The sequence below is a fragment of the Apteryx rowi genome, unplaced genomic scaffold, assembly GCF_003343035.1.
Source record: "Apteryx rowi isolate R43461 unplaced genomic scaffold, aptRow1 scaffold_110, whole genome shotgun sequence".
In the NCBI taxonomy this organism is placed as follows: Eukaryota; Metazoa; Chordata; class Aves; order Apterygiformes; family Apterygidae; genus Apteryx; species Apteryx rowi.
The window spans coordinates 1,887,534-1,898,309 of NW_020447309.1; the positions used below are offsets into that span (position 1 = coordinate 1,887,534).

A 10,776-nucleotide genomic window follows, 5' to 3' on the forward strand; every position below is an offset into this window, starting at 1 on the left:
CGCAGCCTTGTCCCGGCCGGAGGCGCCCAAAGAGCCGGAGCAGCAGGGCGCGGCGCCGCGGCGGCAGGCAGCTCCTTGCCCGGCGAAACCTGCCGAGCCGCGCACGGCTCCTCTGCGGGCGGGGAAAGGGTGCTTTTGTGCACAAGGGGTTCCGCAAGGGAAGACGAAGGTTTGTGGGCATCCTGGGGGCTTAAGTGACCTCCTTATGCATCACCTGCCAACTCTTACATACTCTGGCAGATCTTGGCCGTTTTCACTATTATTACCGTAGTAAAAAGGGGGCTACGAACAGGGGGGTTGTCCGTTACATTCCTTAATGCAAGGACCCTGCTTTTTTTCTAGCTTCTGTCAGGTGACAGTTATTTATTTACTTTTGGGAATAACCCAGTTTAAGTTAATGGTAGCGTTCCCCTGAATACAGGTTTGCAAAATCTGACCTCCTACGTGCTGGGAAGCATGAACACTTAGAGCAAAATATAAATTATTTTAATAAAAGACCTATCCAACAGTTGTCAAGTATAATGGCAGTTGTTGTGGTGTGACTAACTGTTGTTACTTACTGTGTGCACATTTCAAATGAGACTAAAAATAGAATTGTCTCCACAGAGTTATTTCATAATATACATTGTCCTTTGATATTATCGTTCATAATTTTTAAGAATTGCACATTGTAACTTAGCTCTCTTAATACCAGATGATTTTCCTTTTGGAGATGAGGGAATTAAGGTGCAAACAGCCAGGCACAAACCCCGTAACATTGGGAAGGGAGAAGCATTGCTTAGAAGGCAGCCCTGGGAACCTCCTTGGGCTTTGCCTTTCATTTAGTCCTTTGGAATAATAATCTGGAATCATCTCAAACCCACCCAGTCCTGCACAGCAAGGATGAATCTCACAGGGTCTACCAGAGGCTCTAGCCATCCATGTTGCTTTCCAGCTCCTTTAACTGGCCCCGTTATCCCCTGTATATCCCCTATAATGCAGCACCTGCAGCAGCCGCGCTGCTGGGGAGCACAGAGCAAAGCTGCAGAGAGCATTTGTGATTATTCAAACACTTCTGAGAACTTCTTCCATGATGGCCTCTGCTTCCACAGGTGGTTTGCTGTTTGCGTCTTTTCTGATGCATGATCTTAGCAAGTCACCACTACCTTTCTGATGACATAATAAGTAGGAGGAAGTTGAAGCTATAAATTGTAAAAGTAAATTCTTTTATTCAGCACCCATTCAATATAGATGATGGGTCTTAGGTAGGCTTGAGAGAGAGCAAGCAAAACTATTCTGAAAGTTGCTAAGTGCTTCTCACCCATAGAAACCATTCTATGAAGGCAAGCTTTAATAATTAAAAAAAAAGAACAAAACCTGAAGTACAGCATGTTTATTGCAATGTGTTTCAATGCTTTTTCATAGAAGCACATTATCCACTGCTCTCTTTTTCAAAATGCACATCTGTAACTAGATTTCATCAGGACAAGGAAGCATTTCATAAAAATTAACATAATTGTCAATTGCCCAACTATGCCGAACAGAGAGGCAGTGAGACCTTTTGACATCCACACCCTCTTCTCGGTCTCCTGGTGTCCTTACCATGGTCACCTGGCTGGAGAGCAGCAACTGGGTAATGTTGGCCTTTCTTGCCTTTATTTGCTGCCTCCTTGCAGAGAAACACCCTTGACCTGCCCTCGATGCAGCTCTGGTCCCATGTTGTGTGGAATATGCCTTGTGTATTTGTCCTGCCTTGTCATCATGCCAGTTAYTCAGATGCACTGACAGTGGAAATGCAAGTGTGTGTGTGAGGTCTGTTTCCAATTCAGTGGGAGGTGGATAGGCTCCAATTACAGCAAAACCCGGCATGCAGCAGATATGTTTATAAATGAGAGAACTGATGCCGTGCCACTTAACGCTGCCGCTCCCGGGCTGGATCCCCCCGTACACCACTGGCAGGCTCTGTCAGTGGCGCCCTGAGTGGACCACCCCTATGGAAAAAGAGCCTCTGTGGGAAACAGAGCTGTTCTTCTCCTCCACGTCTTCTTGCCTGGCAACAGCATAGAGAAAGGAAACAGGGTTTGGTTTGGACCTCCGCAGTGTCCTGACTTCCAGCCGTAATTTCTACTCACTGAGGCCAGTGTTGTTTAGAGTGTTTTAAAAGTGTCTTCAAGGATCAGCTCCTCTACAGAAGCTACTGTAGCTGAGGGAGATGGGAATATGAGCATTAAGGTGCATTTATGCTTAGATATACCCTGCCTGTGCTATACCCTGCAAGCCAGCATGAGCTCTTGGAGAGCCCAGGAGAGCAGGGAAGCGGGCGCTGAAGGCCCTGCATTGCCAAGGCTCCTCCTTTGGGCTGAGGGGCCACACAAGCCCACCTCTCCCGTTGTTAGCAGGAGGCAGTCAGACACAGGCAGCTGCTTATGACCGGCAGAGTAATTCTTGCTACAGACAGTGTTCGTGTGCTTGACTCTTGTCTCACTCCAGGCCCCCTGCCGCCACCACCTCCCCTGAGCAGGAACGGCAGCACGTCGAGAGCCCTGCCGGCTACTCCGCAGCTGCCCTCCCGCGCAGGGCTGGAAAGCCAGAGAGGGGGGCCGAGGCCACCGCTGCCCCCGGACCGGCCAGGCACCGGAGCGCCGCCGCCGCCGCCGCCGCCTGCACCCGCCGTCAGGAACGGCTTCCAGGAGTCGTGTGACGGTAAGCCCRCTCGCAGGGGTCGCCTGGGAGAGAAGCCCTGGGGAGGCTCTTGGCCTCAACACAGCAAACCAGACTTGGGCTAGAGGCTTTGCTTCTAGTGCAGACCCTTAATTTATGATCTACAGAGATGTCATCTGAGTCTCAATTAATCCTGCCAGGTAGGAATGGAGTACGTATGCATAGAGACTATATATAGTATACTATATATAGTAAGTATATATAGTGTGTGTATACATATATATATAAACCATACACAGAAAAAACTGCAAAGTTGTCAATACAGATACTGAGTCTCAAACTAAGTTAGATGGTGACTCAAAAACTGGAAGCTGAAAAACAGATGAGGGAAGAAATTGTCAGAAAACTGTTGAAGATGTTGAGTTTCTCTTGCTTTGCTAGTGCTTATTGAAAAGGTGAGATCCACAATAGCTGTGTTTTAAAGATTCGTCATGCTTTTTAATTAAGGTTTATATTTGTAATGTATGGATAAGCCTTTAAGGTAAATTACAGAAGGCCAAAATTGGTATTTCTGACATTTATAAGGTTAAAAAAGGCAAACAGAAGATAAATCTGTAACTAACCCTTTTGAACCTTCTTTACACATCAGATAAAGCAGGTGGGTCACAAACACATTTTTTCCTACATCAATCACTTTCAGGGTTTAGAACCTGCAGCTCCTTCACATACCAGTTTGTAATTGCAACCATTAGGAGTAAGGAGAGAAAAACTGGATCTCAGCAAATAACCACATGTTCAGCTGCTGGGAAAAACTTACTCAGCTGTTCATTACATTATGCAATAAAATACAACAATATTGCAAGATTGTCATGGTTGCAAAGTCCTGAAGCAACCAAGTCAGGAAATGACCAAGTTTGAGATGGCCCATACTTTCCTCCTTGAGCATCCAAATTCAAATACAGAACAGAGACATTTTTCCCATTATTTTAACTAAGAAACAGATCAGCTTTATTTATTCTTTAGAATCCTGTATGGTCAATAAGTATGTCAACAAGGTCCTTGTAGTCCCACGAGATACTGATGCATTTAGCCATTTTTCACTCTACTTGCATGCTAAAAGGTTCTCTGTCATCATAAGTTTTATCAGAATGCCCCCAAATATTCTTTTTCCTGTATAAAAATTGAAACACAAAAAACACTACTTATAACTCAGTGTGCTTTTAGTGAGCTCTGTATATCAACAAAGTTTAAATATCAGAAAAATCTATACCCAGGAACGAAATACTGTTCTGTAGTAGGAGACATTATGCATTTCCAATAACTTACATACAGGGCTATGTGTATGTATATGTATGTATGTATATTTATATAATCAGATCTATTACACRTGGAAGGGAATGTAGCACTGATTTCCATGAAATATCATGTCAAATGACTTTCTGCAGCTGTGTCAGAAAATTAACCAGTAAACTGTATGTTTATTTTTTTCAGATGAGTGGGAGAGCAGATTTTCTTTCCATCCTATATCTGACTTGCCACCTCCAGAGCCATATGTACCTGTGAACAAAAGTTATCCAAGTAAACTAGCAAGAAATGAAAGCAGAGGTAAGTTTGTTCCAACTCTGGTGTTGGAGTTTCAGCATGTCAGTTATGAACTTGAAARGGTTAGTACAGCATAGAGCAGTTTTCCCAGTAAGGAGTAAATATTTGATCAGTTGAAGACAATTACAACCAGGAATAGTTTGGCTTCCTTCAGTCTAATGCCTCCTTTGTTGATCCCCCTTTTCTGTCAGCATAAAGCAATCATCCTAAAAGGCAGTGTGAATGGAGAAGAGATTGGGTACTGAGGTTTCAAAACTTCTCAGACTAACAGCCTGATCACCATTCTCCACCACACAGAAAACACTAAATGCAAGTTTGCAGATAAAATCCGTCTCAAATTTGAACCTGTAGAGGCTCAGGGCGGGAGGAGGAGGTAGAGGGATTGTTCATTTTCCTGAGAGACCTTCTCGTATTGTAAGAGACCTTCTCTGTCATTATATCTGGACCCTTCTGCTACAGGCAGACAGAACAACAAAATCCCCAGTTTCACCTTAGGACCATTTTGATTGTTGTTTGTCCCTGTTACTCCTCTTGAAAGGCTGTTCTAGGACTTTCCTTTTCATTTCCCGTCTAAATTAATTCATGGCTCAGTTATTCTTGTGCCAACATCATCCTTTAGTTTAGTTATCCTCTCTCCTTTTGCGTGTGAAAGCCCCAATATTTTTTAAGACAACAGTCATACTCCCTCTCAGTTTCTGTTTCGTTGGGCTGATTAAACCGGGATGTACTAGACTCTTCTTTCAAGATAAGATCTCTTTTTCGCTGATCATCAGTGTTGCATCTGTATACACTTCAGTTTGAATTTGTCTTTTCCAATCAGTGTTACATGCTGTTCCAGCTGTGGTCTCACCCATGTCTTCTACAGCAGCATAAATACTTCCTATCTCCATTAGTGGTATCTCACCTGATACACCCAAGGATCAATTTACTTCTTTCACAACCAGTCACTTCAGTGGCTCATAGTTAGCCTGTAATCATCTGTACACTCAGATGTTTCTCTCTCTCTGCTGTTTCCAAATGATGAGGTTTGGAGTAGAAATTCCTGTTAGTCTCTGACCCTTCACTTTGCACTGTTAGCTTTCACCCCTTCCTATCACTCCAGAAGGAAAGGCAAAGAGCTATACACATTTATATTTACTTTCATGAGTCTGGAATGAAAATCTTCATATAGGGTAATATATTAAGAGCTTTGAGGTCTTACTACATTTAGAGCTTTCATTGAAATTTGCATGTGTTCAAGMAGCACTAAGACCTTATGTGTTTGCATAAAATAGTAAGGCTAACAGGAGCTATCGATTTGTTCTGAAGAGGGGCCAAAGGACAGAAATATATATGCTTTCCAGGCATTTGCGGATAGCATTCATTAAAATACAGTTGGTATACTGTTGTTTAATAAACTAACCAGAAACTCTACAGAGAATTTCTAGTAAAATGGTTAGACAAGAAAATGAGGAGTTCTTCACCAGTTGCATAATGAATGGCTTAGACATGAACTCTCACATGAAAAGAAGCCGGGAGAAGTAACACAAAAAACTTACTTTCTCTTTCAGGTGGCTCTGGCCGAAAAGAAAGAGGTGCTCCCCCTCTTCCGCCTATACCAAGGTGAAATGGGTTCTGGCCCATCCCTGGGCAACTTCTGTTTTAAAGTTTCCTTCGAGTCAGTTCTCCTGTCCACATCATCGGAAAGTAGTCTGTCTTGCTTTATTTCTACTTTTGGCTTGTCAGCTGGAATAAACTTCAGTCTCTATTACAGAAGTGATAGATGCAGCTTATGAACTATAGTTGCTTAAAGCTATCAATTTTACTTGCTTATATTGCAGGCTGTCATGAAAAGCATTTGGTGGCACATATACAACATACGTACATCATGCGTACGGGGTCCAGCCCTGTCCCCTTGAGTCCAATAGATCTGCCTTTGAATTTAATGATGGCTGGAACAAAACTGTCTCATTAATTTGGGGTACAGTGGCTGTATTATTTGAATGGCAAAGTACAATTTATTTTCTGTTTAAAAAACAATTAACAGAGAATACTGCATAGCCAAGAGTCCCATGGATCCTTCTTTGCATGCTTAACTTGGCCCAAGTGCTTCTGCAAGCCAGTGCTACTACGTGGTGACCAAGACTGCAGCCTACATCTTTGCACCTCAGCTTAGCCAAGCAAACCATATTTTAAACCATCGATGGCTCATCCTGCCCCGAGGATGGACTGTGCCTGGCCTTGCTTTTATCTGTGGAGGATCTTCCAAAGAAAAGCATAAATTAAGAATTCAGCAGCATAAAAATATCTTCTCTATCCTTCCCACCTTGTTTTGTAATAGCCTTATGCTTTTAGTCACCTAATTCTTTCCTACTTTGATGTGGATCAGCCCACAGCCATCCATGGCCTGGATTACTATAATGCTCTCTACGTGAGACTACATGCAAAGTTTCCTCAGAAAGCAGTCTTAGTGCAAATGCAGCAATTATTGTAGTTACAAGCTCTTTCTGTGAAGCATCGCTAACATCAGTGCTTCGCAGATTGCATAAGCTCTCCAGTTGTTTCCTTGGTACAATTAAATCATGGGGTTTTTTACTTAAAAAGCTTCTTGGGGCTTAGCTCACAAGCCTCAGAGAGACTGTATTTGACTATGTTATAGCAGAGCAGCTGAGGTCAAGAAATGTGCATAAACGAAAGCCCTTTGATTTAGTGAAGGAGGTCTGGGGTTAGTGTATTCTAACGGAAGCATCAGCACCAGAATTGCTGTCTTCACTCATTCAAGAAAAATGGAAAGATTTGGCCTTCTGAGTTTACCATGAAGCCTGTCCTTTCAACTCGTGCTGAAAGGAATCTCAGCAGAGAGCCGCCAGCCTTGCATTAATAGAAGAAAGAGTAAAGTATTCTCACATTGTGACGATCAGTTGATTTGTTTAATGGCTTTTGAATTTTGTATTTGAGAAAAGAGTTAATTGAGTGAGTGCATTTTATAAATGGATCTAAGTAAATGTAAAAAGCCTTCGGAAATCAGAGGAAGACTATAATTCTGGATTTGAAATATTGCTGATTAATAGTTCTTTATTAATGGGACTTCTGAAGGTTAGCTCTGAAAAAATTCTCCTGTCTCCTCAGCAGTATCTGTTTCTTCAGCTTACTCCTTGGACTCCCTACAAAGCCTGTGTCAGTGGGCATGTTTCACAGGGTATTGCTCAAAACAAAACAAAACAAAAAATCAGAAAAAATAGTCACGTAGGTTAGGAAAATGTTTCCCTGGTGTGGGAGACATGATCCTAAGTGCACTCTGAGGCTAGAATGAGGTCAGTCCTTGGAAATCCAGGGACTTTAGCCAAAGAGAGCTTGAACCCCACAGAAGCGCTTGTGTGCAGGGTCTTCTGCGTTGTCAGTGACCGTGGCGGGCCAGAGCCCCCTCCTGCCTTACAGCCGAGACTGTCCCAACCGAGGGCATCAGACAGAGTTGGATTAGGCCAGACCTAACTTAATTTGGCCTTTTCGGTACTTGTTTACAAAACTATGTTAGCTGTGATAGCATTTGGTTATGTACCCGTTTTTACATTTTTGTATCTAATGACCTACTTTAAGTTACTATTTATGGTCTTGAATCTGCAATTAAATCTGCGCAGGCGCAGGGATGTATCTAAATCTAATTGTAGGATCATGGCCGTAAGAGTTTCTTAAATAGATAGTAACGGGACCTCCATGTGACAGGTGCACCTTGGGATCAAGCCCAGTTCAATACTGAATTTGTAAATGTATTTTATTGATGTCACTTAAGTATATGCACTATGCAAAGTGCCGATCTCTTTGGCATACTATTATGTGAATAGAAGTCCAAATAAGATTTTTAGGATGATAACTTAAAGGATAAATTATTGTATTCATGTTATTAAACTGAAGCACTTATAACTTTCTGAGGAATGACATTTTGAATTTAAGAATACAATATTTTCAATACATTGACCTGCCAAATCCTTATTAATATTCAAGTAGTTATGCAGCCAAAAATCTGAGAAAAATCCAGAAGCTATACATTTTTGTAACTTATCTATTTCCAGCATGACTGTTTTACTTTGAATAAGTCAATGAAAATGCTGCACATTGTTCTGCCAACTCCCTGCATAATTCAAAATATTCTCTGTTTGATTTCCTGAGCAAGGTTTTCTGACCAAAAATTCTGGGCAATAACCAAAGACTTGGCAAATCAACTTCAATCTCACTTAAAAATGTGCTGTGTAAAAGGCCTTAAGTCAACATGCCAAGAAACCCGAGCTGCTTGTCTTTTAGCACTTTCTTGTACTATTGAAACCTCTTTGAAATGGATGTTTGGCATATAGATAAAATATGTTAAAAATGCAGAAAGAAGGGTTTTTTTTTTCATGTAACAACAACTTTACCATTTGTATCTTTTGCTGTAAAATTCCCTAGATATATTCCAGAACAATGCAGCATTTTATCATTCAATATATCGCTTCATATATCCATAGCTATTTACAATATGATCAATATTAAAATATTTATTTCACTATGCAATGTTAAAAAAGAAAAAAAAACAAAACTCATTGAACCAGTGGTGCCTTATGACTTTTTTAGTCAACTTTTCTGTGTCTCACTATAAAAATTAATAGGCATTGTTCTTCCATGCCCTAATGTAAAATAGTGCTGATAGTAGCATTAGACAGCATTTGAGCCAAGCCCTGCTGTTGTAACATGCTCAGTCAGCTAACTTCAGATTGAGTTAAGTGTATGGAGGGACTGTTGAATCAGTCTTTAGGGGAGACCTAAGTGGAACTGGTCTCCCACTGGGAACTTCACCGTAAGTTGTTGGTATGTCTCTGGAAACCTAACCCTTTCCCAGAAGCAGTGTCTCTCTCTGCTCTCTGTACAGCCCAGCTGACTTCAGCATGGTTGCACGGGTTATTAGAGGGCTAAATTTGATTCACCGCTTGCGTATAGGATTTACTGTGTTTGTTTTAATGGTGTTGTAGTAGCAACAGTCACACCTCAAACTACCTTTTATGTCATCACTAAGACTTGCATTGCGTGGCAATGGCCACAGGTGTTCATTTCTGTGTACTTCAACTAAGTAAATAAAATGGGAATAACTTTTGTACCATATAACAATTATTTCTGCTCAATATTTTTGGAGGAGAAGCACATGTTATATCTGCATCAGACACTGGTAGAAGAGGTCGCAGTGATTAATGTTCAGAGTTGTTACAGGAAACCCAACCTGTGATTCAGGAAGCGTGTAATTCTGTAAATGAGCTACTTAAATATGGTTGCAAGGTTCTTGTTTAGAAGCCAGGATTTCCCAGCACTAAAAGAGTCATGAGAACCCTTTTTTTTTTTTTTCCTGCAATACTGAACTATCGAAGAAGTTCCTTAGCTTGTTGTTTAGAAAGCTGGACAGTAGCTTCTACTTGTAGCAACAACTGTTTACATGTCGCTTGTGGAAGTTGCGCTCTGTTGGAGCAGAGGACCAGGAAACTAAACTGCTATCGTGTTTCACATATATTGCAGCACAACAATTTTATGAGCAAAAATATGCAAAAAGAAACTGTACTTTCCCCCTTGGAAACAAAGACTGGAGTTGGGTGATCAAACTGGGAATTGTTTCAAGCAGAAGGTCAAGAGACGCAGACAGAGGGCCATTCAGCTACAGGACTCTGAAAAGGAGAAGAGTGTTCATGGAAGTAAAAAACAATTTGCTGAAGTCTGGAATCAATACTAGAGTACAAATCAAGATAAAATGTGCATGTATGTAGTATCTCATTGTAATACTGTGAACACTGCTGTCTTACAGTCATGTGTGAACAGAACCTGTTATGGCGGTACATTGACTCTGTGTAATATATATTGTATGAACTTTAATCTGTTGAACTGTATTCACCAGAAAATTAAGGTGAATCTCTTAGGTAAAAGATGTTCAGTAACATGTTAAATGTAGCTAGTTCATGGAATGTTTCCTCATGTACGTCGGGAGAAAATGGTGACCTTTTCGGTTGTAAGGTGAAACTGTCTGTGCCAGTTAGTTAACATGTAAATCTGGAGCACTGATGAGAAGGGGAGCGTTCGAGGTATTCAGCAGAAGCAGGACACGTGTGTRTGTTCTTAGTTGCTGAGTATGCAGTTAGGCAGACAGATTAGGAGAGAAAAAATGGAAATGGCATGTCTTAAGAAAGGGAGTAATACACTTCAGTATGTTGCCTTTTTGAAATACAGTTCGTTTGTGATAAATGATCGTAAAGTAATACATGCAAAGGAAGACACTTTAAATTTGGACTTCTAAAGCCACACGACTATGAAAGGAAGAGGAACAGAACTTAAAACACAGGCTGAACAGAAAGTAACATTTTTATCAGATGCTTGAAGTTTGAGCTTTTTATAAAATATTAGTCTAGTTCTGTGGATATTTTTCTGCTTAACGTTTATTTTGTATGTGATTTTTTTTCTCCTTATTTTTCTGTCCTATGCCAAATAAATTTTACTTTTATTTAATTGGTGGTGCAGACTGTTACACTGAAAACAGCCACGGTTGCT

At 41.1% G+C, this 10,776-nt stretch overlaps 1 protein-coding gene across 1 annotated transcript in view; it reads left to right on the plus strand.

Annotated features, from left to right (window-relative positions):
* The window catches only part of WIPF1 (WAS/WASL interacting protein family member 1), a 38,980-nt gene extending 28,434 nt beyond the window's left edge, over positions 1-10,546 (plus strand). The window contains exons 7-10 of the mRNA XM_026075522.1: positions 422-536; positions 2,376-2,682; positions 4,132-4,245; positions 5,793-10,546. Of these exons, the coding sequence (XP_025931307.1) occupies positions 422-536; positions 2,376-2,682; positions 4,132-4,245; positions 5,793-5,848 (592 nt within the window). The 3' untranslated portion in view covers positions 5,849-10,546. The remainder of the gene's footprint in view (positions 1-421; positions 537-2,375; positions 2,683-4,131; positions 4,246-5,792) is intronic.
* The last annotated feature ends 230 nt before the right edge of the window (positions 10,547-10,776 follow it).